Genomic DNA, 27923 nt, shown 5'->3' with positions numbered 1-27923 from the left:
CATATATCCACACTTTTAAAAAGAAAAATTCCATAGGATGCAGCCCAAATTTGGAATCGGTCGTTATTGCAAATTTCTACAACAGGACATGAGCAGGGACTGAGCAGCTGAACGCACACGGACATCAACATCTCTGCAGCCTTTTCCAGAAACTTGGGAGCTCATTGGTTGATTGCTTTCTTGCTTGGCTGGTTGGATGATTCATTGGTCATTTTGCTTGTCCCTTTCTCTCAAGGGGGTTTCATTAGATTAAGGATCCATTAGCAACGGGAAACACACCCCGACTCCGATCACTGTTGGGAATTTGGAATTGACGTAGGATTATCGGAGATTGCTTATTAAATGAGAAAAAAAAAAAAAATATATATAGATGAAAGATGTTGGGCAGTGGGGGGGCAGGGGCAGGGAATCGGGTAAAAAAGCTGCTGTTCAAATCGGATACAGTCAGTGGGTTGGTTGGCAGCAGTCCCTTAAAAGTCCTCCACAGTCTCAATCTCGCCCATATTCAATCTTTCAGACGACGCATTCACAGAAAAACCTGAGAAAAATAGTACAAGACACCAAGCAAGAGGTTATTACAAGATGTTCAGATTTAGCAGAGAAAAGGACAAGTTTAAAATAATACCATCTCTCTTAAAGCCCCCCATTTATGTTTGCTCTCACCTAGAAGGCTGGGGTCTGCGCGGACCATCTTCTGCTTTTTCTTCTTCTTCCCTGAGGTGACGGTCTCAAAGCGCGGCTGCTGGAGGCTCGTATGGTTGGACTGGTAGAGTGACGAAGATCCTGTTCCACCCCATACAGAATCCTGGGCAAGACAGAAATGGGGATTCAGAAGACTGATGGAACCGCAGGAATAAAGCTATTCTGTGATGCTTGAACCCAGGACACTGGCAGATTCAAAACAAGTTATTTGGGAATCATTCATTCATTTAAACCAAAAGCCAATGTTAGTACTTTTGAGAATGGGGAACCAAAACTATGTGCTTCCCAATTTGGTTTTGCACAACTGTGGAATGGTTGACTGAATGCAGTTCATGATTATTTGAAGTCATCTGGAGCATGATTTTCTGGTAAAATATCATGCAAACTCAATCTATGTGTAAATGAGTTTTCACAATGATTTACATTTCCAAATGTGAATTTCATGCAACCTGATGACACCGAAACCGATGCACCAATACCAATTTTTCAGAACCAGTACCAAGTACTTTATAATGTAGATCGGCCTATCTGAGTACCGATCCAAGTACCACTCAATTCACATCCATTCATACCGCTAAGTTTTGGTGATTGTACCAGGTGTTTCAAAACAAGGTGTACATTTTCATATGCATTATTAATATTAACTGCACTATCAAGTATTTTTCCGATTTCTAGGTACACCCATTATTTACGGGCTATTGGATGTACCTAGATGGTTAAAAATGACTAAAATTCAACTTTGTTTTTCATTATTATTTTTTAAAAAAGTGCTTCATTTTATAAAAATATGCACTGAAAATTGTGAAACATTCCTCAACTAAAAGAATTCAGCATTTCTGGTCACATTTTCAGAATAAAACCCATGTTGATGAACACGTTGCAGTTTTTTGAGCAATACAAAGTAACAAAGTGAATATATTTAACGGGGAATGAAAATATCATGTTTACACCATATTAGAGGTGCAGTGATAGTATCTGTAGTATCGGAAACAGTGCTGATGCAGCTTCCAAGTACTCGTACTCCAATTGGCAAGTGAAGCTGTCCTGATACTGATACTTTATTGAGCTGCGCTTTGGTGCAATAAAACACTTTTCTGGCGGGAGGAAAAATATCTGCAACATGGCAATTCTTCAATTTCAGTGAAGCAAAGTGCCACCTGTGCCAAGCTAAAGTGTCTCGTAATGTTGAGAGTTGAAGAGTGGGGAAGCAGCTCCATCAAGCCAGCCAGAGATAGTCAGAATAATACTTGAAGTGAGGCAATGCTGCCTTCAACAAAATAAAAGCGTTAAGTCGGTCACTTTCACATTAGGTATAAAATTATAAATTAAGCACTGTTAGCTGTTTAAAACCATTAAATAATGACACTTTATTATTATTAATTTGTTTGATTTTGTATTATTGTTTGATACCAAAAACACAGAGCCTTTTTCTGAGGTACCACTTGTGCTTCTCTCACCTGCTGCTGCTGCTGCTGCTGCTGCTGCTGCTGCTTGAGGGCTTGCTGTTGGTTCTGCGGTGCCTGTTTCTGTTGGTTGGCGTTCTGTTTGGCACGACGTTCCAGGAACTGCTTGGCAAACTCCTTGGCCTCGGGAGTGTCCCCCAGGTAGGCCCTGACATAGTCGTGCACCTCGTACGGAGAGTCCACCTCCTTCAGGAAGGACGCAAACGTTGGAACTGGGGAGGGAAACAGAGGGGGAATACTCCTGAGTTGGACAACCACTTCCGGTAATGATCATGATTGAGTTCCTTTGAAACACATCATTTTAAGACTTTACCGTCCAGGTTGTTGGCTGTGTTGAGGGTGTGCAGGGTTTGCTCACACCATTGCATGAAACTGTCCTGCTGGCTCTTGTTGACCCCTTGGAACAGTTTTAGCAGCTTCTCCTCCTCTTCTACCTTCTTGTTGGCCCGTCCGCTCACAGAGTTACTTTAATTGCACATGCAAACGCAGGACAAAGACAAAAAAAGTGCCATGTAAGTTTCATGTATTACTCAACTGCTCAATATGATACATCATGTTCCTCACCAGGGGCTGTGACAAAGATATTTTTGGGTTATGACTTCCTAACTACATCCTATCCTTAGCTAACAAAGGGTCCCAGCTCATGTACCTGAGGTTGGCGTTGGCCTTGTTGTTCTTCTGAGCATTGCCCTTGGATGCCCTGGATTGCGGAGGGTGCTGGACAGCCTCCTTCACAGCCTCATCCCAGAAGCCCATGTTGGAGTTGTGTGTGTCGCCCCAGATACTGCTGGGGTCCGAGGTCCAACTAGAACTAGTGCCGGTGCCGACAGATCCCCACACTGAGCTGCTCAGAGTTGTCTGAGAAGAGAAGGAGACGCAGAGTCAGAAACATATACATCCCTCGTTCTCTCCCCAAAGAACATTGGCAATTGTTACATATTAAAAAGGCCATGCGCACCCCCAAATTGGCATTGACCATTTGTATGATCTCTGACTGTTCAACGAATATTTGCCAATACAAATAACTTCACTTCAGAGCTAGGAAAACACAGAGCCACAACTCTAATTTGTGATATCTTAAAGCGACTAGTCCCAGAATTTATGTACTGCTAATATACGGAATGCTGACCTTGAATATTTGAGCTTTCACATCCAAATATAATTGATATCATGGTAACATTATGTATTACAATTCAACACAAGAATAAGAAGAACACAAGAATGCGCCAAGAATGAGTTGCTCTCTTATTGTAGCTTTCTATGACCACTGGAATAACATAACATTACAGTTTTAGGATTTGTGTTGTAAGGGAGAGGCAAATTTGCCAGACTGTGGTTTCAAATGACCACAGTCTTACCAGCAATCACTTTAGAGAAGGAAAGGCTAGTAACACAAAGTGCACAAGAATATGGGGCACATACAGCTGCTCTGTTCTGGGTGCGGTTCTGCTGGGTAACAGTCGGGTGCGGCTGCTGCTGCTGCTCCTTGCGCTGTTTCATCTGCTGGGCCTCCTCTCTCTGAATCTCCAGCAGCGACTTTGTGGCAGCTGGCTGCTTGGCCACGCTACCCCAGCCAGACAGCTTGGCCTGGGGCTGCTGAGCCTGCTGCAAGGCCTGCTGCTGCTGTAGCTTCAGGAGCTCCTGCTGCTGGCGTCGCTGCTGCGGGATGGACAGGGCAGAGGAGGACGGGCGGGAAAGGAAGATCGTTAGTACAAAAAAATGGCATTTGATTAAAAAACAATGAGTAAATAAGCATTAGTGATCCCTTACCACAGCTACTAAAACAATAGTGGTGGCAAAGGGACCATACACAACCAGACTGCCTTGAAAAAGGAAGACTGCTGCTGGCTGCCCTTACCTCCTCCCGCGCCTGTCGTTCTCTCTCCTCCTCCAGTTTCTGGATCTCGGCAAGTGACAGAGCGTTCTGAGTCTGGTTTATGACGTTGGCTGACTGCTGGCCCCACTTTGAAGAGGATGGGAGCTATGGAACAAAGCAAGACAAATATTTTTGTAAACTGGAAATAAAATTATACATATATTTTGCATTATTATGCAATGAATAGCACTTTATCCCATAGAGTGGCAATTCAAGCGGGATCTGGGGAACTTCAGGGGGTGCCAGAGGTCCCCAAAGACTGAGAAATCATTTGAATATTATTTCACACAGTTGCCAACATTATGCTGATACGCTCCTTTGTGTTTGTCAAAGAGCATTGATTATAGAATTAATTTCCACTGAAATCCAACACATTACTATTTCAATAATTATCTTTTCACAAAAATGCTTACTGGGCTAGGGGAAGATCAGATGATGTTTTGGTCTTGCAACCATCATCAAAGGATTGAGTAAAACAACCACAAGTATTTCTTGACATTTCTGGCAATGTTTTCTGTCCCTCCTTGCCCTTACCTTCATTTGTGCGAGCTGCTGCTGCTGTTGCTGCTGCTGGAGTCGCCTGAGGGCCTCTTGCTGCTGCTGCCTCTGTCTCTGCAGCTCCTGCTGTCTTTGTGCCTCCTGCTCCCTCCTTTTCTGCTCCTCCTGTTGTTGCCGAGCCAGAGTAGCTGCCGCAACCGCAGCTGCAGCTTCCTCCTCCGCTCGCTTCTCCTCCTCGCGCCTCCTCAAAGCTTCCAGCTCCTCTTGCTTCCTCCGCTCTTCCTCCTGGTGGGGTAGCCAACATTACTCATACTGCTTGCTGGAGTTTCACAAATCCAGCGAGGAGGCCAACTATAATGTCACTTGTGTTCTTGGGCTTACCTGTTTACGAAGGAACTCTTCCCTTTGCTTCCTCTCCTCCTCTTCTCTCCGCCTCTCCTCCAGTCTGCGGAGAGCCTCCTCCTGGGCCAGTCTCTCCTCCTCTTCCTTCTGTCTGCGCTGCGCCTCTTCTTGCTCTCGCTGCCTCCTCAATGCCTCCTCCTAAGGGTTTACACCACTGGGTCAGTCTCATCTCCCACATAAACCAGTGACTCATGACGAAGCACTAGCTCAGGGCTGGGAGAGCTTCAGAATATTATTGTTCAAGTGTTATACCTGTTTCTGCCGTGCCAGTTCCTCTTCCTCCAAGCGTTTGCGTTCCTCCTCCTGTCGAGCCCGCAGTGCCTCCTCTAGCCGTTTCCTCTCCTCTTCCTCCCTCTTGGCCCTCATTTCTGCTTCACGCCGCTCCAGCTCCAACTGATATAGGAGAAAACAGGAATTTCCACATGGTATTATCTCCAGAAATACAAATATTAAAAACTTTTTGCTGGTTTTGGTCCTATATCTTAAAATGTGTATGTTCTTTCTAGCCTGCTTACTGTTTTTATCTCTTGCCATTTTTTTTTTTAGATCTACTTATGTAATTTGTCCTGTGTAAAGCACTTTGTGACAAATCTGTTTGTTAAAAGGACTTTACAAACACATTCAGCTTGACTTCTCTTACACTGGCAAGACAGACAAGTGATTAGAAATACTGTTTACCTTAGCAGCCTTTGCCTTCTCTAACTGTTGCATCTGCTCGATGGTTGGAGCCTGCGCCATGGAGTCTATAGGTAAGTCCCATACGCTGCTGCCATCCCATGCTGTTGAGAAAGATAGATTTTGATGCATTGCACATGGTACAACTAACACTTAAACATTGTTAAGTATAATGTTAAGTATTTTGACATGTGTGTGGGATAAAAAAAAAGAAAACTTTTGGTCCCTTAAGGTTCACACAAAATACCAAAACTTTGAGACTCACTGCTAGGAGCAGCTTGTTGGAGGTTTGGTGTGCAGGAAGCCTGAGAAGACGGGTTCTGCATTTCCCACACAGATCCAGAGTCTGGTACAGACAGAGACCGGGTAACAGGAGGTAGGAGGCTCTCAGAGGCTCTATACAAATATAAATAAATAAATACATACATTAATACATAAATAAATAAATGGATTCAATGTTCCCTTTATGCCAGTGCAAGCCAAGATTTCTAAACACTGAAGAGCCTAAACCAGTATTGGCACAGACAAATGAAGAGGCAGGACATTTCTGATGTGTATGTGCAATAAAGTGCGTGCAACTGACCTAATCTTAAGCGCCTGGTATTGCTGTAGCAGCAGGTTGATCTGCTGCTGCTGTTGCTGCTGCTGTTGAAGAGGAGCTGAGCTGAGGGCAGCAGCTTTCTGCTGGGCCAGAGCATACTGCTGCCTGAGTGGTGGAAAACAGGATGATAGGAGGAATGATTGGGGAGGTGAAAGGAGAAAAGGGGAGTTAAAATTAGATTAGGGACAATAAGAACAATAGGTATGACTGATGATTTTGGTTCTGTGGCCCAGATTCGCTACTCAGCCCATTCCTGGAACAGTTCCAGTAGGTGTAGCACTTTAATAATGTCCTTCTATCATGATAAAAAGGGCCAATCATGCTATAGTTGCAACTGGCTAAGGGGGTCAGAGCTGAGAGACGGCATACCTGAGGAGGTATTGGTATTGGAGCTGCTGTAACTGGTAAAGGTTGAGGGCAGTCAGCTCCTGCTGCCTCTTCAACCTCTCTTGATCACCATCTCCCTGCATGATATATAGAGAAAATGAGTCAGACTAAACCAGAAATAACAGACTAAAAGATAAATCCAAGCCCACAACATTTGTGGGGTACTGCAATTTTTCCTTAACCCCACAGTAGCCCTGCTTGCATTTATATTGGTCAACCATCAGTTAGACACAATAATCCAAAAGTATTCCTTGTGAGGTCATTTGCATGTTCTGATAGTCTCCTACCACTTTCATTTACAGAAATAATTCCAAATTATCGTGCATCAAAATGGGTCTCATGTGTTTGGCATGTGCACAACACAGATCCAGAGGTTACAATCCTCACTTGGCAGTCATGGAAAATAATTAGTGGCGTGATTGCTTTCTTGGCGTGACGGGGTTATTAAATTGTGTTTTACAACTTCCAATTTTCACCAATTCCATGGCAAAAAACAACATCACAGAAAACATCACAGATTGCAGGAGAAAAAAAGAAGCAATCAGAAGGAGAGGGACCATTCAACTCTGATTAACCAAGCCATGTCCTCTGACATAAGTTAATGGTAAACTGTGGAGTGGAGTAGCGCACCACCTGGAGCTCAGGGCCAGCACTGAATATTTCAGATTAGGAGTGCTGATTTACTTAACAGGAAATATGCGGGTCCCAGTCTACAAATATGTACCTGTAGAGGGGGAGGTGCTGGGCCGGGGGCGAAGGGCACCCTTCCCCACATCTTGATGATCTCTCCCAGGGGCTGAAATACCTCGTCACAGCCCCTCTTCACCAAGAGAGTCATCGTGAAGTAACCAGCCTGGAACCACTCAGTCATCTCCTGGTTACTGAATGGACCTGAGAGAGCATGGAGGTTGCATTAGAGTTGAAATTCAAATAACTAACCAACTATGGTTTAGTTATGTCTATTTTGGAAACGGCTCTTTCAGCAGATACAGTCTCTAAAATGTCTCTCAGTCTCACCCTGTATCTCTCCCTGGGGATCTTTGTAGAACCATTTGAGAGCAGCCTCATGGGTGAGAGGCAGGCCTGCAGGCTTGGGCTTCTCTGAGCTCTTTGCTGCCAGCCTGTCATCATCTGTCACACCATCCTGTAGGTACGCTACCATCTTTTCTGCCTCCTGGAGAAGGAAGGGAGCCAAGAGAGAGAGAGGGAGAATTGATGAGTGACTGTGCATTACTGATAACCCTGTATAAATAAATTCAAACTAGTCTGGGGACAACAGCTTTGACCAGAACCAGTCCACCAACTAACTTACCTGCTCAAAGTGTTTTAGTCCCTCATCTTCATCTGTGTCATGTGGTATGGTGGCGGGCCTGCCAATGGGAGCCATCATATTTGTAGGGAAGGGCAGGGTGTTGGCCATCGCCACAGGAACCTCCATGGGCTTTTGCTGCTGTAGTTGGACGGTGGGCGACGGAGCAGAGACTTCTGCATTGGACAGGGCATGAAAGGGGCAGATATTAGATATATATATATATATAAATATATATAAGAGAGAGATATTGAGAGATTTTCTAGGTGGTTATAGACAATTGACAACAAAAACTATTTGCAGTGACATGAATGAATCACAACACACCTGCACGAGTGGTGGCAATGTGGGCCATTGGTAGGGACTCGAGCATGCTATTGGACATGGGGACATGCAGGGGGACTTTGCTGGGCTCTGGCCGTGGCTGCGGGGGAGACAGTCTCTCAGTCCGCTCAGTCGGCCTTTCAGGCTCTTCGACTCTGCTGGGCTGGAGGGGGGGGAGCGACTGGGCCGGAGCGTGGGGTTCAGGTGCTGGGGGAGCAGCAGGTGGAGCTTCCTCCTCCACTCTGGCCAACTCTGGAAAAATAAAGTCAAGACAGTCGTTAAATTTGGGGCAGTAGGGTGGCATAGTCTGTATGGAGACTATCCTTCAGCTGGAGGACCCAGGTTCAAACCCCCCTGTCAGCAAGCTTAAGTGTCCCTGAGCAAGACACATCCATCCCTATCAGCACTAAGGTTACAGTTACTGACCCTGTGCTCTGATCTCGATGTGGAGAGAGGGCAAACAAAAAGAGAATTTCCCTCCAGAGATCAATAAAGCATCACATAATAAAGTTAATGGAAGATGTGGAAATATTTTTTTTAAGACGACAGCATGTAATTTGATACAAACCATACGCAATTTCCATCCTTGTCCAAAGTTCAACTGATTTTCTATCCAGTCCATCAAAGATTGCAATACAATGAAAATCAGTACTTAACAATCCAAGTGACTCACCTTCTTTTCTGTCAGCCTCTCTCCTGGCCTCTGTTTCGGTCTCTTTGGTCTCCTTGAACTGACTGTCCTCCTCCTCCAGGCCCTCTTCACACTCTTCCAAAGGTTTGAAGTCGAGCTCCGCCTCCTCCAGGATGGGCTCCTTGGAGGATTTCTGATAACCCAACAGAGAACAGAATTGCAGTAAGTATATGTCACAGCTATCACCCCATAAAACATCCAGCATACAGTCTCATATAATAGAAGGTCTATATGTCAGAAAGTCAATGGTGGTCACCGGTCGGCAGTGAAAACGAATGCATTTGCTTGACAAATACAACTGCCTGTGCAACCGAATATAGTACATATAGCTCAGAAGCAAATGAAAATGTGACACATCTACCCACAGACCCAGCAGTCTGTGTGATGGGAGCAGCATTCATGACTGACAGGGAGAAAACCTCAAAGCTGCATGCACTGACACTTTTGACAGGCAAGCCACCAGCATGGTTCAAGGAAACTGACATAAAATCTATGCTTCGGGTGATTTAATACACAGGACAAAATTCAGGAGAGCACCTACAGGTATTGAAGCACCCAAGTTATTAATGGAATGAAGGAATGACTTAAGTTCTAAGGTATATACAGGGAGCTCATCGATCTCTACTTTAACCTCCTTGTGTCATCTGTACAGAATATGGAGCTAAATCTTCAGTGTGTCCCTGTCTAAATACCTATGGAGTTATCCAAATACTCTTAATTTTTTTCAATCTTTAAATGTTACTTTATGCTTGTATGATGTAAAGAGCAATTTGGGTTAAACATTTAAAAAGAAAGGGTAGTAGTAATGGTGTGCAAGCCAGAAAAACCAAACCCAGATTTGCCTTACAGAATTACTGTACTTGATCTCTGTTTTAGTCTGCTTAAAAAAAATCCAATTTCCAATTGTCACAGGATTTTGGTATTTTGTATTCACCCCTGCACCCCCAAGTACCATGGGGGTGCAGGCCAATAAAGATAGATTTCACTAGATTACGGCTTGCCAGCTGTGATGTCAAAACTTTGACACTGATTATCTCAAAGCTGCACTCTAACCAGATAAAAACCTTAAAATTCCATGCTCGCGACTTCTCATTGCAGCATCTTATCGAGGCTGATACATATTCATAACATCCTCTCATGTCCGCCCTCACCTTGAGCGAGAGAAAGGCCCCTGACGAGTCAAAGGTGCCCGCCTCCTCTTCTGCGTCTTCCAGACACCACTCTGGCAGGCTGTCCCTCTCATCCTCCAGGCTGCCGCTGCCCGATCGTGGCCTCCGGTAACCACGTTCGTCCTCTCTGGCATCGAACGGGAAACGACGGCGTTGCTCTGGGTGTTCCCGCCACCCTGCCGACCGAGGCCCATCTGGGGAGGAAGCAAACAGTTAGCAAACTCAGACTGTACGACCAATCTTACCTCTACATTAGCTCTTATTTGCATTAAAGCAAATTTAACAGAGCTGTAAATTATAATGGATTTCAGATGATGGATAGGGCAAGCCTCCAACATGTGTGAGACTAGAGACAGTGCTCACAATGCTTTGCATTATTAAGGATTACTTTATCATACTGCTGCTTTATTAGGTAGTATATACAGTGGGGAGTGAAAGGGAATGTAGTACAAATGCAGAGAACATAGGTACTGGGATGTCCTGGTCACAACACTTTTAGAAACTCAAGATACCACCCTGTAGAAAATCTCCCGCTCACACACTCGTCTAAAGCGGACTCAAACGACAAGACATGGGTAATGGGGTCAATGCAGTGCCCACCTGGGCTCGGGGGGCACCACCGGTCGCTGTCCCGTCGAGAACCCGCCAGACGCCAACCCCCCTCATCATCCTCACCATTTTGATCGTCGCGAGAAGTACGCCAGTTCTCACTCTCTGCGCGCGTAAAGTCGTGCTTCCTCGGCAGGCCTGTTACGACATCCTCATAGTTGGCTCGGACTGCGGGGAGTTGGGGGGTGGTGGGGAAATGAGAGGCCATTATCACTACATTGGTAGTCTCCATATAAGATGTGCTGCCAAATTTACATCAGTCAATCACAAAAAATCCAAAAAAATCCAATCCAAGAAAAAGGTTAACTTATTTACAACTACGCTCAAGACTCAGTGCTGCACTTCCTCTCGGTAAATAATGAAATTTGCACAAGGGCACACTTACTGTGATTCATCTGAAAATGGCCTGGAACTGCATCTACTGGGTTGGCAGAGAGAAATGGGAGAGTAGATAAGTGCATTTGCCAATGAGTATATGAGAGTCATTTATTGATTATTTGAGGAGCAAATTTCAACACTAACCTGGGTCTTTTCGACCTGGCTTTTCAAACCTTCTATCTCCCCTGGTGAGTGAAAAACAACACTCATCATTAAAAAATATGAAACAAATCATACAGTGGACATCCTAAAGACATGACAATGAAGTCACACAAGGAGACTCATATTGAACATCTACATTTGTTCTAACTGCCTATCAAAATAAAGACTATCCCCTTATTAAATTTTTTAAATCCCCAAAACAACCTTACTGACACCCCATAAACAGGTGTTTCAGTACCTTTCTTCCCAGCTCTGGGAGCGGTGCATCTCCCTCCCTCCGCGGCCAAAGCCTCCTTCCACATCATCAAAACTTCTTTGGTAAAACCCTCCGTCTCCTCTTCCCCGACCTGAAAACAATCATGAGTTAACATGAGCTGACGAGATCTAATTAATGATGAGTATGTGTAACTGTGTGGCATAAAAAAAGTTAATTTTTAATAGAATCTTAGGCTTACACTGACTGAATGTAAAGTATAGTCATTATGAGTCTTTTCCATTAAGATAATCTTTAATGTTATGGTAGGAGTGCTTGATAATCTTTGTAAATAAGATTTTTTTTAATTGAATAGTCATTATTTTGAAATGACATTTTCCAGACTATTCCAAATGACAGGCTTGTGTTTCCATCTTGGTGAACAGACATTCCAGCAGCTTTGCTTTATCTATCCAGTGACCTTGGTTGTCATGACAGTTAAGAAGACTTGTTAATTTGAAGGATGACAGAATACACAAAAAAACACTAAAATCAGAAATCAACTAAGGTCGAGTCAGTGTAAGAGACCCAGAATTTACCTGATCTTAGCACTACTGTTGATTAAAATTACCCATTTTCTAAAAAAAAAAATTCTACCCAGTTATATGGCTCTAGAGCCGTGCATGTGGACTTTACAAGCTGTTCACATGATAGAGCCACAAGTTAGAGAATGTGCAGAAATTATGAATTAATATATTATATATTATAAATGACTAGCTTGAATAATGATAGTATTGCTTTTTTAACAGGTCAGACGGGCTATATGGTGTGTGTGTGTGTGTGTGTGTGTGTGTGTGGGGGGGGGGGGGGGGGGGCATGTTCGAGGCACATCAAGATGAGTTCAACCAGCTGGAAGAGTCTGCTGAGTAAGCACAACACCTACAGAGCGCTAATATTACAACCCTTGTCTCAAGCTGCGCTGAAATTGGTTGAATTCTTTAAAAGGCATTTTAACTATCTGCAGCAGTTACGGCTCTTCTGAAACTGCACAGACAGAATATCTAAATGGCTGAAAGTATGTCATATGAAAAAACTAAAATCCACCATATTGCTCCCATAGCGGAAATTCCACCTGCAGCAATTTATCCTTAAAATGAGAAAGGAAAAACATGATGCATCCATGTATAATTCGAATAAAGCTCTTACCTCTACCCCTTGAGGTACTTCGGCCTCTTGGTGCCCCTGCTATCGGACCGCCTCCTCGCCCTGTCAGCCGAAGTACAGCTGCACTGTTTACAGACATGGAAAAATTTCTCTGCAAAGAAAAGACAGGGGGAGGGGAACAGGGGGGGGACAAACTCTCAGCTCTCTTCTGTGCACCTGCTCTGCATTTGGTGAGGTACAGTATATTCCAAGATAAACCATGGTTCGACAATGAGGCCTGTCCGACGGCCCGAGGCCAGTAAACACTGACTTTGGGCTGGTTGATTGGTCAGCAACTGGTTCTAGTCTTACCATTTGTCACTCAGTAATAAGCCTGTTACCAAGTGTAAAACAATTCTCAGTGCTGAACCCGGTAAATGACTTCTATTTTAGGCATTTCCTGAAGTTGCAGCCAATTATGAACAATTCATGCTTGTGCAGTGACATGATATTAGGACAAGTATTCCTACCTGTTCCTCCTCTGTAAAAGACACAAGCGCCAGTGGTGGCAAGGGCTCCTCTTGCAAGATGGGCAGAAACTCCTTATCGTGTAGGTCTATAGGGATCTGGCAGGGGGAAGAAAGAATCACATGCCTCACTGTAAAGATGCATGATGATTTGAAATAATGTGCTTTAACACACCAAATGAAAAAGATGTAAAGATGCGAATCTAGCCTTGGCTGTAACATTATTTGTATGCAAATCATGTGAAATGCAAGTCTGCATCCACTGCTAAAATGCAGATTTTATACCCACCTTGTTATCCTTTACATAAAGTGCTAACATTTCTTCTCTCCCGTAGCGGTAGTCTGCAAGTTTATACTTTGGCAATGCAGGTGAGAGGGGCGGGGAGGCAACAATGCTGCTGCTTCCACCACCACCGCTGCCTCCACCTCCAGACAGGGCGCGGAGCCTGCAGAGACGAAAGGGTAGCATAAGCAGAAGGGACAGAGGAAGGAGAGAGGATACTAAAGCTGAGGTGGCACTCTGCATGTCTCAACATGTATAGAAAAGCTGCATCAGAAAACCAGTTCAACAACCCCCAACAGTGTTAACCAATTTGAGGATGAAAATCACTTTAGCCTGACTAATCATGAATTTATGCCAAGTCAGTTACCATTCTGGTCCAAAGTTAAGTGTCTGGGTTTCGGCCATTCTTCCTTGAAGTTCTACAAAAAATGAAAAGGCGGAGAAAACATTAGTATGGGTCAGTATATACTGGTATGGTTATAGTATAACTGTACTTCTGTTGGAGAAAATACTTTAAAACTATAAACTCTCAGAACCAATACATGCATGATCGTTATGTTGTAGTTTTAACTTGGACCAAAAAAACAAAACATCCTACTTACATAAATCTGTTTCTTGTTTTTCAAAGATTTATTAATGCCTTTGGGTAGATGGTCAATTTTTTTTTCATTTTATTAATTTGCCAGCTGTGCAACACTTCATTGTATGAATTATATCCCTTCAAAAATACTTTAACGTCTTTTTTGATTAATAGTTTAATTATTGCATTTGCAGTGTGATTATTATACATTGGTTTTAACAAGGCTACATCATTCAGTTTTTTAATCTATATTTGGAACCAACTGATATCTGGGCTGATACTGTTAGCTAACCTATGCTGTTTGTTTTTAATCATGACAACACAAATGAAGTGAAATTTTGATGTAAGAAACTCATAGACTCTTTGGCTGCTGGTATGCCAACTCATTCCATAGGATAGCCCATCCCTCTCTCACACAACCAGTGTACAATTTCAATCTGCTAAAGCTATTTTAGGAAGTCTGGGAGGAGGGTTCTCTCAGACACCTGTAATTGACAACAGGGTTCCCTTAACTTCAGTGTATAAAATAACTACAAAAAGAAAGTATCATGTTGTAGCAACGACTTTAGTTTGTTTACGTGTGTCTCTATTGCAAAGTTTTTTTTTCTAACAGATGTGAAAGCAAGATTTACTGTCACAGGCTTCCGCAAATGTCAGACACAAAAAGGCGACAGGAACATTCCTGGAGATTTCTACTATACGCACTGACCATGAAGCCAGAAGAAGCCACGTGTAGCAAAGCAATAAAAGCAGCATCTCAACTAACGTTAACTACTTCCAGGGACTTTACTCTTCAAGCTAAAGTGCTATTTGTCAGTGCTAAAATAAAACAATAAAGACGACAAACTATTGCATAAGACTTCTATTGTTATCGTTAAAACGGACCACCGTGCCAAACATTGTCAACTGTGCCAATCTGTCCCCAAACAACGCAACTTTTATCAGTTAACGCAAGTTCGTTTTTGATAAGGGGGAAACGGCTACAGTCAGCGGAAAATTGACTGTCCTCTAATACTTCATACTTAGACAATTGGATAACGAGTTACCTTTCCGACTAGCCTAGGTTACTAACCTAGCTATGTGAAACGTGAGTGTGATGTTCAAATAGGCAGCCAGACAGTAGTCAGCTTACTAGTTAATAACGCTCAGACCGAGCTCCCCATATTGCTGTAATAAATCATCTTGAAGCGACTTCGTAACTAACCTTTTACATAATGTTAATAACATTTGCTACTAACGTTACACTGCCGGACTATCGTAACATTACGTGGTGATCATCCTCGATAGCCGACATTAACGTTACCTAGCTAACACGTCAAGTTAACCAACTTGGCTAATTATTTACAGAACAGTTAACTGTTGTTAGCTAATACGCTAACTATTGAAGGTTGACGATACAGTTTTCTGCCACTTTGATGCATGTGGCTTGTGACACCAGGGTATTTCGCTAGCCAGCAGGAATTTAGCCAACGCTAGCTATGCTAACACGTTAGCTAACTGCAGTTGCCAACTAGCCAGTGAGGCAACGCGTATCATCCTAACATGATGTAAGCTTACCACGCGTGAAAGTATGTGCTTTCCGGTAATTCAGTTTTCGAAAGGGAAGAAATTGTGTGATGTTGTCATGCAAGTTAGACAAACGTACACTGCCCTGACAAGAGTTAATCCCTAACCTCAACACTTGTAGCTAACAAGCTGACTTAACTTGCTAACAGGTTAGCTACATGCGGCCTTCGACCAGCCTGAGTCCACAACAAATTTCCTCTTCGCGGAGTCCCGCACTTCGCTCTGCTCCAATACGGAGCCACAGATACTAGAGGCCGGTGCTGCAAGGCCAAGTAAACATGGTGGTTTAACATCAGTCCTAATCAGCCCCGACTCGTTAGAATATGACTCTATGGCATGGTATTTGAGTTAAATGTATAAATGTACTTCACCTGGGAGATCACTAGCGTATTAAACTTTCGCTGTCTTACCTCTGCTTGTTCTGACAGCACAGGGTTTGTATTCGACTTGTGTGGCTCTCTCTCTTCGTTTTCCACAAGATGGCTGAGTGTTGGTCACATGACAACAGATAAAACCCGTATGCCATAAGATTTGCTGACTGGTACGTATTCATTAACAGTGGGGCGAATAATATATTTAAACGAAATTGCTGCTATCACTGCATTAATCGTCATGTTATATCATACAACTCTACACCATACAGGCACAACAATCATGTCATGAACTAATATTTGAATATAGCGGTTTTTACTTTGCGTTTATATCAAAAGCATTCAGGTAGGGTCATAGGTGTTAAGCCACTTTTTATGGTTTGATTAGCACGCGATTGCCATTATCCCCCCTCACACACACTCGCATGCACAAGTCAGAGGAAGCAGTCAATGAAATTCATTGCTTCGTATAAGAAACAATAACCTTCTAAACGCGTTTGAGTGTGAACAAAGTCTTAAAATCTCATCATGATAATTTAGTATTACATACACACACACACACACACACACTGAGCTAACTATACAATTAATACATAGATAACACAGTGATTATCAAATTAAATTAATATATTTAGGTATAAATACATAAAGATTTGAGATTATGGTTGAAATACGTATTCTGAATTATGGAGTCATACTGACGCCTAGTGGTGAGGATGCGCGCGCAGGATGGGGTTGACGATTTTGAGGATGCGACAATTACACGTGCTTTCACCGTTAGCTAAACTACAAAGAAAAATGATTTAGGTAGGTGATTTTGTTAATATGAAAATAGCCCAGTCTGTTGAAACATTAACAGTTCTGTTGAAGTCAGTTTATCAAGTGAAAGGTCTCAACAGTCTCAACCCAGTTATCTTTAGCTAGCTCACTTTAGCATGCTAAAGTTAAGATAACGTTGTTAGATAACCTGTACATTGCAATCTCAGATATGTTTGATGGATGCAATATGAGTTTTTACATCCATGGATATGTTGAGATTCACAAGAGGTTGTGTTTAATTAAGCAATATTACACGAGAGGGTGATGCTGACCGCATCACTGTCGTGCAAATAATGACCGTAAAGCACACCCTCGACTGTAATATTGCGATTATACAACAGTTACCAACAAAATAAAAGATATAATCAAAATGTATTCATATTGTGGGGCAATTCGCTCTCAAAATAAAAAACTTTTTGCTAGTGTTATCTCCGTTTCCCTGGAAATACATGGGGTTTGACTAATAACTGGAAAACAATCACGTCACGTCAGTAGACTCCTATGTAATGGAACCTTGTTTACTAACGTACTCCAGAAAGTAGGCCGACCTTTAGTAACGACCTAGCAACAGAGACGATTTCTAGTCCCTGTTGAGTCAGCCTGCCAACTTGAGCTAATGCTTTCTAGAGATCGCGGGATTTTCCAAATTGAATAAATACCACACATATAAACACAAAACTGCCTTGCTAGCTCAATCTTGTTGTAACTAAGATATGTGCTGAAAAAAATATTTTTTCCATGGACAGATTTAGCTACTACGTCCGCGAACTTCACATGTATTTTTAAGCTAGTAGCGCCGTGTCACCGACTCACCGGCACAGCTGATGCAGGATGCAGAGCGTCTGGTAACATCAAGGCTGAACAGAGTTAGCGTTGTATTTAAATATATTGTATGATAATATGGCGGAGTAATATTTAGTGATGAGCACGGCTAGGTGTGCTGTCATGCTGATTTGATCACGTTCTAAATGTCTAGTTGACCAATCAGATTGCTTGGTCGGAACTACCTGTTGTATAATATTGGTTGAAAATGTCACAAATCAAGGTGTTGTTGAATGTAAACCATGGCTATGTATGCATTGAGGTGACTATTATTGTCAAATGTAAGACTCTAATTCAAGTCAGCTCTAACTCAGAAGAGCTAATCTTCGATTAGCTTGTGTCTGAAACGGTGCCTTCAAATAGTTTGTAATATAGTTTGACCCTCGCCTTAAGATTATGGTTGGAAGTTTTGACAGAGAGAGATTGTAATTTTGTGAAGGCAAAATCCGCAGTTTACTTCTACCGCGGCTCGTTGGTCTAGGGGTATGATTCTCGCTTAGGGTGCGAGAGGTCCCGGGTTCAAATCCCGGACGAGCCCACTTTTTTTTTTTTTTTTAAGGTTCTTCGACTAACTCTGTTCATACTGTGCACCTTTTATCTGTTGTGGACAGATCAAGGAATGCGTATGTGGATGTGGGAATGGGTGGACACATGGGTGGACAACACAGAAAACTGCAATAGAGGCTAGAGACTCACTGTACAAATTAACATTAATACAGAAGAAAAGTACTCGGTCGTTTGATTTGACAGGGGTAAGGCAACGCCAGGCGAGTGAAACAGTTTTGTCAGCGAGATTATTTTTGTGCAGCTACTTTGACAAAAATATTTGACCCCGACGTGATTTGAACACGCAACCTTCTGATCTGGAGTCAGACGCGCTACCGTTGCGCCACGAGGTCTGAAACTCAGCTGATGTAGTGTAGGTATATATTCCCAGTATCTTTCTCCTACAACCAGTAACGTCTGAGAGCTTTATGGGGACTATAGGACTCCGGGTGACATAACGCGCCCTCTGGCGGCCATACTGGAGGTCCTTAATTGGCTCTTGGAAACAAAATCTGATTGTATTTCCGTATGGAAAAAACATAATTAATTTTGGTGTTGCTGTTTTTTACAGGGAACTTATAATTTTGTCACTGATACATCTGATCAATTCTGTGTTTGCTAATATTACATTAAACCCCCATTTTGTATTCTGAATCATTGTGGATTCGTTACAGCTGAATAGTGTGACAATATTTCCAACAGTTTAAAAGCTATAGCGTCGTGGCCGGTTAGCTCAGTTGGTTAGAGCGTGGTGCTAATAACGCCAAGGTCGCGGGTTCGATCCCCGTACTGGCCAAGCACGTTTTGCAGGCTTGGTCTGCTTTTCTATCGGACGATACCGACGATACTCCAAACCGCCTCAGGATGCCGCTGCAATTCATTGATCTGTAGTGCAAACCATATGACTACATCCTCAGAGAAATCTGTTTTGTTGTTGCTCTTCCCACAACCCATTTCAACCTGTACTTATGAATGAATCGAGCTTCTAGGATTGCCTCATCTTATTATGAGTTATTTAGTAGACCTTTTCCATTTAGTAGGTAAACTGAACATCCTGTAGTTGAAACCATAGACTACTATGCTGTGTGTGCCATGATTGATGTTCAAAATTGTGAACAATGTGGCATTTTTAGGAAAACCGCTATGCCCGACTGTCTCGCATTTAAGCTCTAAACTGTGTGGCTATCACAACATACCATAGGGTTAAACTTGTGGAATTCTCAGTTTGAATTGTAGACATTTTAGTGTGTATGATGCAAGGCGTTGGTGGTATAGTGGTTAGCATAGCTGCCTTCCAAGCAGTTGACCCGGGTTCGATTCCCGGCCAACGCAGCCCTTTTTTCTCCTCCGCTTCCGAAGCAGCACACTTTTTATTAATAGTTCTGCTACTTTTACTCTTCTTCCACCCAAACACTGCGGAACACTGTGGACCCAGCATGCGACTTCCTTTTCATGCTTTCAGGTATAAACCCACTCCTCGCTCACTACTGAGCCTCTGCAAATGCTACCTATTTCTTAGAAAATTGATAACTGGTGAAACAGTTTTAAAACAAACACCCTTCCACATTGATAGCCCAAGGTGTGGTGGGTGAGGGAAACCAACCATTATCATTATCATCATTAACGAGTATTAGATGTGGTGTGTCAATTCAGTAGGTGATTACAATGTCTCTGTTCCCCCCCAGTTGAGAAGGCCATGCATGAATGTCCTTTAAGTCACACAGAAATTCTGCTAGCGGTAATTTCACATCAAGATCATAACATTACCCCACACATCTTTAATGTGCCTGTACCTTATTCTTGCCCTGTGTTGTGTCATCCCCCCTTGTATAGGCCAGACTAAATTACTTTTCAAATTATTTTCATACTATTTGAGGTATTGTGGAATTTATTGTGTTTGTGTGTGTGATGTATATTCCTATGCGCTCAGGTCTAACCTTTTAATCAGCTACTAAGGCCATAGAAATATAAACCTTTTTCACAATTCCAAGCTTTTTAAAATTAGTTTGGCAAGAGAGAGAGTCGGCAGTACAGAATTTTCTGCCAGAGTATTCTGCCAGACGGTCACTCTCTTTTCTTTGCCTTGCAGAAATATATATATGACGCGAAATGGGAAAGTTTATGTGAAAAGCGAGATACCATGCAGACAGACGTACAGTACAGCTTTACGGCATTCAGCCATATGAGGTTTGTCCCCTCTTCACCTGCACATTCAGAGACAGAGGACGGACGTGAGCTAACTGAGCTTACCATGAATGATTGAAACAGCCTGGTTTCCCAGTCTGACTCAGCACCAGGGGTTCTCCTTCGACCTTCTCACACCAGCCTAATTGGCACCTCTTGCTTGTGATATCATATTGGTTTCTGCAGAGGGCCATTTGGACGATCTTTTAAAACTTTCATCTCAATTACTGATGGAGCACATGTTTTTTAGGTATTCCACAACTACATAGTATATATAGATAGCCCTACATGCTGTAGCAGACATGCACATACTTTTTTACGAACACACACACACACACATTCACACACACTCACACAAAATTACCAGCAATCATAAATAATAGATGTTGGTATGTGGCACTAGAGAAAAATGGAGGGAGTTTACTGCTTGAACAGGAAATGTGTCACTGTTTCTTCTCTACCCACTAACTTCATTTGTTACCCTACTCACCGGTGTTAATCCCGCTTACCCTCTTCTCCCTCTGTTGCCATGGATATGCTATTCCTATGGCAACTGCAGGCCTTTGTGGACGGCCTCGGGCCCCCACCGTAGAGGACTCTCTGAACCTTTCATTACACATTCCCTTCAAGCTCACAGACAAATCGCACAAGTAGCACATACTCTCTCTCTCTCTCTCTCTAACTCTGTCTCTCTGTCTCCCTCTCTCTCTCTCTCTCTCTCTCTCTAACTGTCTCTCTGTCTCTCTCTCTCTCTCTGTCTGTCTGCCTCTCTCTCTCTGCTGCTCTGCCCTCAGTCATGCTACCTTAATTTTAAATCTTTGACACGTCCCATGCATTGGAAGCCAGACAGCTGTTTGTTTCTCTGTGTTAATTTCTCTGACATTACACACACTCTATCTACTTGAAACTGTATGCCAGTGTTTGCAGTGTTTGTTATAATGCTGGCAGGAAGAGAGCAGGCCAACTGTGATCAGATTTGTAGCTATTACGCGTATCGCTGTCATAAGAGTCTGTGCCGCAAGCTTTTTAATTTTCGGTGGCAATGGAAACCAGAGCTCCGTCTTTAAAGATGCATGAGAAGTCTTGAGCAGCGGAGAAGGGAGAATGGAGATGGAAGTGCTGGCAGAGAAAGTGTTTCTGTGTCAGCGAGTGTGGCAGAAGGGAGGGGCTATAGGCTTGTGCAGATGACACTGAAGTTGCCGGTGGCTCTGAGGGCCCCAAGTCAAAGCAGAGTACTTGGTGTGTCGGGACCGGTCACTGTGTGTGTGTGTGTGTCCGCGAGTCGGGGGCAGCACACGTGGCAGGTGGGGGGGACTCCACCTGCTGAATGAACCCAGTCAGCATCGGGGAGTACCATGCGCTGCGGGTGGGCTCGGCCCTGCTCTGCATTGTGGCCGGCTGCATCATCATCGGGGTGTCCAGGGAGTGTGATGCTGATGCTGTGGGAGGTATCTTCCTGGGAGCGGGGGGCCTCGGTGAGTGTCTGTCAAACTCTGTCAAACTGGTCATTCATGCTTTCAGGGACTTTAATTGTTAAATTATTGCCAATCCTAATTGCTGATTTTTGCTATGTTTTTCTCTCTTGTATCCTCAAATTTTAACAGAGCCTCTAATCGCATACCTTACATTGTTTTTTTTCCCCCTGTAGTGACCTTACAATTTTTTGGTTAGATATAGGCTAGTAGTTTGATAGTGGACAAACAATCTCCCCCTGAAAGTGTTTGGGTTTGGGTTTGACACTCACTCATATCTGCAAGGCCCATAGCCAAATATTTGTCAGAAACACAGGTGAAAGATCAGTGGTCTGCTAATTTCCATCCACTCTCATTGAAACCCCCCCCTTGATCATTTGATACAACAGTGTAACTGAATCTAACTGATAGCCTGCAGTGTAGAGTTCTCCACTGCCAGATAAAGGATTGTCTCAAGTCGACAGTAAGAGCAAAGGGCAGGGCTTTTGATCTGAGAGAGCGTCAGTATGCAAATGTGAAATATATTCTCGCTGTTTAGCTGATCACCTTTCAACAATTCATGTGTATTTCTGCACACATATAAATGTGCACTAGAATTTATCAAAATTGTGTGCAGCGGTATGACAAGGCGTTTACTTGGCGGTGCTTTGCAGCAAAGCAGCATCTGATCTGATTAGACGAGGTGTTTTGGGGCTCGTGTGCCGTGATGCTTGCTCCGACACATAGGCTGACTAATGAGTATGAACGGAGTGTTCTCGACAAAGTCTTCTCACTCCTTCTGCAGTTTCATGACATTATAAGCACAGACATGCATCACAGCCACCCTCAGGACCTGCCAGGCTTTAATGCCAGCTCTAATGGCTTATAAGGGAAATCAATAACTGTGTTGAATTGGAGGGAAGTGCCACTGAGAGGCACGCAAGACCTTCAGATATTACTTGATAGTTTAACAGGAACAGGATGAAACATCACATATGTACTCTAAAAATAATCTGAATGTTACGTCAGGATGATTACAGCTCATGTGGGTTAATATTGATATTTCATAAAACACACCAGTTGGTCACAATGTCTGTATTTAAGTATGTGAATTTTTATGAGAAAGGGAAGTGAGCTCTTGTATGTGGCCATTTTCTCTAAGTGTTTTTGTGGGTCATAAGCATCTATGCAAGTCAAAGTGCACTTCAGATGAAATTAGCAGCTTGCCATTAATTGGAATATGTGTGAGCGGAGAGATTTACAGTGTCATATGCCATTTAGCTGTGTTTTCAATGGCACCGCAGGGAAATCTGATATCAGCTTAATGAGATTTGTCTTGGAGCCCTCGGAGTGCACAGTTGTTTCCTCCACTCATATTAATGACACGGTTTCTTTTCTATCCACCACGGCATAAATTTGGGACAAAGAATACATTTCATTGATCATCAATCCTTTTATTATCCAAGATAGTGACACCAGTTATTTACACTACCCCTGCAATCAATCAAACTGCTCCCTGTTATTAGTTCTAAACTGAAAGGACGCATTCAACCATGATGATCAGGGACATAGAAAAACCAGTGTTAGTTTATCATTCATCAAATTAATTATACTTTGTGCTTTCCAGGCCTGCTGATAGCTGTCTACCCTTTCGTAAAAGCCTGGCTTAACATCAACAACATTCTTCCAACCCTGGGTAAATTATTTGACATTTTTTGTTCGTTATTTGACAATTCAATTTTCAGACTTTCAACTTCCCACCTACTTTAAAATCTTAAAATTCAAAGATGTTTCATCACTTGTGACGTGCTGACAAATTAAATTTGTATATCAAAATTATATATATAAAAAAACAAAAAGACAGTAATATATGTTCTATCCAAGAGACAGCTTAGTTCTCATTAGTTCAATAGTTTGCTTTTCCTTCCCAGGACACTTCAGAGTGCACCCCACGCCTGCCAATCCTCCTCCTGAACAACCAGCAGAGACACTAAGACGAGAAGGTGAGTGTGTGAGTGTGTGAGTGTTAGACAGCCTCTCATTACACGTTCCAACTGAAAGACAGATAAGCAAATACAGCTGTCATTAAACATTTACAGGTAGTATTCAGTTTACGACTTGATAGCAAGCAAGTCCATGTCTGTTATTTTTTTTGATACAGATCTGACTCCTCACCAGCCCGTACACTGGGGAGTTAACAGAGTTGAGAGAGATGTTGATTGTGGTTGGTTATTGGAGAGCATCAGCCATCTCTCTAATAACTCATAATCTCATATGAGATGGAGATGGATATCTCTGGGATGCTGCAGCCATTACTTGCCCATAGCAGCTTTTAATCTGCTCTGGTATAGACTGGTGAGGACAGATAGCCAGAAGCAAAAACAGGCTGACTACAGAACAGATAATTCCAAATGTGTGTCCCTGTTTCCCAGAGGTTTTGTATTTGTCTTCTACCCGTGCTCATGACTCGTTTCAGCTCTCAGATAACCCATAGACCGGCGATACATATAATGTTACATGTTGCAATGAGTTTATCAGCTCTCTCTCCTCTCTTGGCAGCGACTCAGAGCCAGCTAAATCTGGAACGCTCCAAGAGTCGTATGGGAACCTTTGTGGACGGTGGCCCAGTGGCTGAGGGCAACCCAGAAGAGGGGTATGACATGGACACACACACACCTGACCTAACTGACCTTAACCTAACCCTAACTCTGACCCTGACACTGAGATTAAACCTAACCCAGACACTGAATCTGTAGACTAATTTTCACTCGCATCCCCTGAAACTCTAGACTTTTAGTGACACATTATAGTCACTTGATAGCAGGGCTGTAGTAGTCTCAAGACCGGACTCGAGACCGATTTTTGGCGGTCTTGGTCTCGTCTCGGACTCGTAGTTAATATGACTCGGACTTGAATCAGTCTCGGGAGTGAATATGACTCTGTCTTGAATCGGTCTCGGATGAATTAATGTTATATAATGTTATTGTTTTTATAATTATAATCTCTTCTAAGAAAGTGACCAGCAGCAAATGATAAAATTTTCACAGTTGATAAAGTTATGCGCCCACCGAAAGGTTTAGTGACTGCTGATTGGTGATATGCCAAGTACTACCCAACCAATGACTTTGTTTTGATAAAAAAAAAAAAAACTAACCATGTCCATATGTAACGTTACTACTAATGTTACTCCTAACATGTTAATTTTGTTGAAATGTCTTTAGAAACCTCCCTTCTATTTTAGGCAATAAACAAAAATATGCTATTTTAGTCAATAAATACAATGGTAGCCTTGGATAATACATTGCTATGGTATTGGTCTCGAATTGGACTCATAGTTTTGCGGTCTTGGTCTCGAACCCCCTCGGTCTTGGTCTCGACTCGGTCTCGTTCCTCTCAACGCCCCCCCCCCGGTCTTGGTCTCGACTTGGTCTCGACCCCCCTCGGTCTTGGTCTCGACTCGGTCTCGACCCACTCTGGGTTTTGAGATAGTCTCTGTTAGGGACAGGTTGATATGGAGTAATGCCGTTGAGCGATTGCTCTCTAAAACCATTTGGTGATTTTTCAGAGATTTTTTTACTATCTCTAATAATATTTTGCCATAGTATAAAAAAGAACATGATGTAATGACATAAAATGTGATGAGCCTGTATAATGGCACCAAAAACTTAAGCAGCAACCTAATGTGTTTAGGTTGTTATGCTGATGGATGAACAAAATGATTAATCACCTAATATAAAGGGCATGGTGTTGATTAAGCCATGCTAATGAAATATTTAGAAATATATTTACTTCTATCTCCCCTTTTGAGGAGGTGAACCTAATCTCAATATTTCCACATCTGCTGCACCGTGTCTGGCAGATTGTGGTTGAGGATATCAGGTAGGAAGAGGATAAACTTGTTATTCTGATGAATTATGGATATTTTTTATCATCAACAGAAGTGGTGGTAGTCTAGCAAAACAAGCACCTTAGATAACAGCATATGCTTTTCTATTGCCTGCCTGAGCCATTTAGAAGAGAAAAGGCGACTTCCTCAAAGTAAACAGTACAAGTCATCACCTCCTTTTCATAATCAAACAATCAGGTCACATTGGATGTTGTTGCTATGGAAACCCAGATCCCAGATAGATTTAATTTATGTCTGACTCGATCATTCATCAGCCATGCAGGCCATATGTTGGCCAATTTGACAATGTTAGCAATCTAAATATTCGCCAAAAACCATCGAGAGGCAGTTGTGACAAAATGTTTATTTCTTTTGCGTGATAATATTTAATCTAGAAATGTTGTCACAATTAATGGCACCCTTTATTGCAAAGCTAAAGTTGGATATATTAGCTTCATGTATGACCCAAGTAGACCATGAAATTTGTGGTGCAATCTTTTGAAATTCTCTGGAAAGTCTTAACTTCTGCTTTCTTGCTTTTGAACTGACATTTCATGTACACATCAAGGATGGCTATTTATTTTTCTCTGGAGTTCAGTGGACCACATACTTATAAAAGGCCAAAGGTATTGAAACATGGAGCGAGTACAAGCCCCTTTAACTTTTCCTAACTTCCACTGAAAAAATGCATAATGGAATAGTTTAGTATGAGGTGCTCCTTTGCAATTTTCCCCCTAGAGGTCAATAGAAAAATAACCAGGAGAAATCTTAATCTAATCTGTATCACGTTGTGGTTTCAGGCTAATGTACTCCCTGCAAGTCTCAGTGCTTTGATATTCCATTACTTAACCATGTTCTCTTTGTGTAGCATGTACAGCAACAGAGAAAATAACAGCTCAGCCTGACGATAACAGACACATCCATTCAAATGCAAGACAGTGCAGCTGAGGTTTTAGAGAGCATTATAAAGAAATACACAATTAGTCTAGCGAGGTAGATGGGTCATATTTGAAGCAGTTATATAAAATTGAATTACGCAGTAGGTAGTTATTCGCACATCCACTAGACTTGGTGCATGTGATGAACTCCGCACCCTGCTCTTGCAGTATTTTAATGAACACAGTACTAGTGCTAGTGTTCTCTTTACCATATAAAATTTAAATGAAATTTACTCTGCAACAAATTTTGGACAACTTAAGGAATAAAGGTGTGAAGGTTATCACACACTGAAAATAGACATTGTTTCTGAAGAAATGCCTCCAAATAATGGAAACAATGGATTACTTGTGTTTTTTCTTTTTCTAGTTCACATTTAACAACTTATGTAATGTAGTAGTAATGTTGGCTGTACACATGTATGACAGAGAGACAGACACACACACACACACAAGCCAACATCCCTTACATGCCTGACACATGCTTTGGTCTGTTGCAGGACATCAGACATGCCAGACATCTTGTCTAGAAGGAAACTTAAGCAGCCTCCTTCTGATCAAGACGTGCCATGATGTCATCACACAATGCTGACCTGACTGAGCAATATGGCGGCATTATTTAATCCTCTTCTTAATCTTCTTCTTCATTAAGTTCATGTCGAATGTGGGACAAAACAATGTTAATATTGGCAGGATTTGATTATGATTCATTGTTTTTTTTCCTACAGAAATGTTGCATTAATGTACCAGCAGAACTCCTTATGATATTCGCTGAGACTTCATGACGTTATATACTCATCTGGTCTAATAAAGAGCTCCAAAGATGAAATTAACCTCTGGCGTCAACATGTAATTGTTAGTGAAGTAGGTCCATCCTTCACATTGCCTCCTGAAGTGAAGTAAAGCAAATGAAGTGCTGTAGGCCCACTCCTGAGCATCTCATCTCATCACACAATGTACTCAGCCACCAATTAAGAAATGATTATGGTCGTTATGTGATGATTGGGATTTTGCATGATTCATATCCATCCGTTTTAGCACAGCTCAACTTCTCTGTGTTTGTCACGAATAACACAAATAAGCATACATGCATCTGTACACTCACACACACACACACACACAAATGGCAACATACATGCACACGCTGAACTGCACCCCCGCAGTGAAACATTGATATTCAGGAGAGCAAAGGCAGAGTGGCTGCTGCATGGGAAGCGGCGTGGGGGGAACGCAGCGCTCTGACGAACAGCGTGACGTGCCGCGAGGCTGAAGGATGCTGGTTGTGTTGATGGGTCTCAGGGACACGAGCTTGAAGAGTCCACGCTGCTTTGATTAGAGCCAGGACTTCTATTGTTAGACCTCACCATGATC

The 27923-nt window shown here is 42.6% G+C and overlaps 2 protein-coding genes and 4 non-coding genes across 10 annotated transcripts; 4 read left to right on the top strand and 2 right to left on the bottom strand.

The window, feature by feature from the left end:
- Positions 1–14: 14 nt before the first annotated feature.
- On the bottom strand, positions 15–16004 carry gigyf2 (GRB10 interacting GYF protein 2). 5 transcript variants are annotated; one of them, XM_071533980.1, is made up of 29 exons: positions 15949–16004; positions 13760–13811; positions 13399–13555; positions 13113–13208; positions 12646–12754; positions 11485–11593; positions 11229–11269; positions 11092–11127; positions 10698–10874; positions 10080–10291; positions 8911–9061; positions 8241–8489; positions 7917–8089; positions 7622–7778; positions 7329–7495; positions 6587–6681; positions 6200–6322; positions 5882–6012; positions 5620–5720; positions 5194–5334; positions 4921–5079; positions 4576–4824; positions 4024–4146; positions 3588–3824; positions 2815–3023; positions 2479–2630; positions 2160–2377; positions 664–805; positions 15–538 (listed from the first exon to the last, which is right to left on the bottom strand). In XM_071533980.1, exons 2-29 carry the CDS (start codon positions 13795–13797, stop codon positions 471–473), a joined length of 4020 nt encoding a protein of 1339 aa, XP_071390081.1. In that variant the 5' UTR covers positions 13798–13811; positions 15949–16004; the 3' UTR covers positions 15–470. The 5 variants fall into 5 exon arrangements, with proteins under 5 accessions (XP_071390081.1, XP_071390082.1, XP_071390085.1 ...); XM_071533981.1 differs by having other exon boundaries at positions 664–808; positions 2166–2377; XM_071533984.1 differs by having other exon boundaries at positions 664–808; positions 2172–2377.
- Positions 16005–18016: 2012 nt separating this feature from the next.
- trnap-agg (transfer RNA proline (anticodon AGG)) lies at positions 18017–18088 on the top strand. Its single transcript has one exon. It is a non-coding gene; the product is annotated as a tRNA-Pro (tRNA).
- A 289-nt stretch (positions 18089–18377) lies between these two features.
- On the bottom strand, positions 18378–18449 carry trnaw-cca (transfer RNA tryptophan (anticodon CCA)). The gene has a single exon. It is a non-coding gene; the product is annotated as a tRNA-Trp (tRNA).
- A 369-nt stretch (positions 18450–18818) lies between these two features.
- Positions 18819–18892, top strand: trnai-aau (transfer RNA isoleucine (anticodon AAU)). The gene has a single exon. It is a non-coding gene; the product is annotated as a tRNA-Ile (tRNA).
- A 464-nt stretch (positions 18893–19356) lies between these two features.
- On the top strand, positions 19357–19428 carry trnag-ucc (transfer RNA glycine (anticodon UCC)). The gene has a single exon. It is a non-coding gene; the product is annotated as a tRNA-Gly (tRNA).
- Positions 19429–21607: 2179 nt separating this feature from the next.
- Positions 21608–27125, top strand: kncn (kinocilin). The gene is made up of 5 exons (XM_071533972.1): positions 21608–21755; positions 23359–23427; positions 23663–23734; positions 24291–24384; positions 27053–27125. Exons 1-5 carry the CDS (start codon positions 21608–21610, stop codon positions 27123–27125), a joined length of 456 nt encoding a protein of 151 aa, XP_071390073.1.
- Positions 27126–27923: the final 798 nt, after the last annotated feature.

The sequence above is a fragment of the Centroberyx affinis genome, unplaced genomic scaffold (assembly GCF_046629955.1).
Source record: "Centroberyx affinis isolate AG114_WGS23_722 - 3 ecotype Tasmania unplaced genomic scaffold, CSIRO-AGI_Caff_v1 ptg002475l_1, whole genome shotgun sequence".
NCBI classification, from domain to species: Eukaryota; Metazoa; Chordata; class Actinopteri; order Beryciformes; family Berycidae; genus Centroberyx; species Centroberyx affinis.
This window is presented reverse-complemented; position numbering and strand designations above follow the sequence as displayed.

Bases quoted from the DNA above. Each gene is read 5' to 3' on its own strand.
- gigyf2 (XM_071533980.1), bottom strand. From the start codon at position 13,797: ATGGCCGAAACCCAGACACTTAACTTTGGACCAGAATG. The intron at 7,779-7,916 runs GTAAGTTAGTTG...TTCCTTCTCCAG, and splicing joins GACTAAAACACTTTGAGCAG to GAGGCAGAAAAGATGGTAGC. The intron at 2,631-2,814 runs GTACATGAGCTG...GTGCAATTAAAG, and splicing joins AAGGCCAACGCCAACCTCAG to TAACTCTGTGAGCGGACGGG.
- kncn (XM_071533972.1), top strand. From the start codon at position 21,608: ATGAACCCAGTCAGCATCGGGGAGTACCATGCGCTGCGGGTGGGCTCG. The intron at 21,756-23,358 runs GTGAGTGTCTGT...TGTGCTTTCCAG, and splicing joins CCTGGGAGCGGGGGGCCTCG to GCCTGCTGATAGCTGTCTAC. The intron at 23,735-24,290 runs GTGAGTGTGTGA...CTCTCTTGGCAG, and splicing joins AGAGACACTAAGACGAGAAG to CGACTCAGAGCCAGCTAAAT.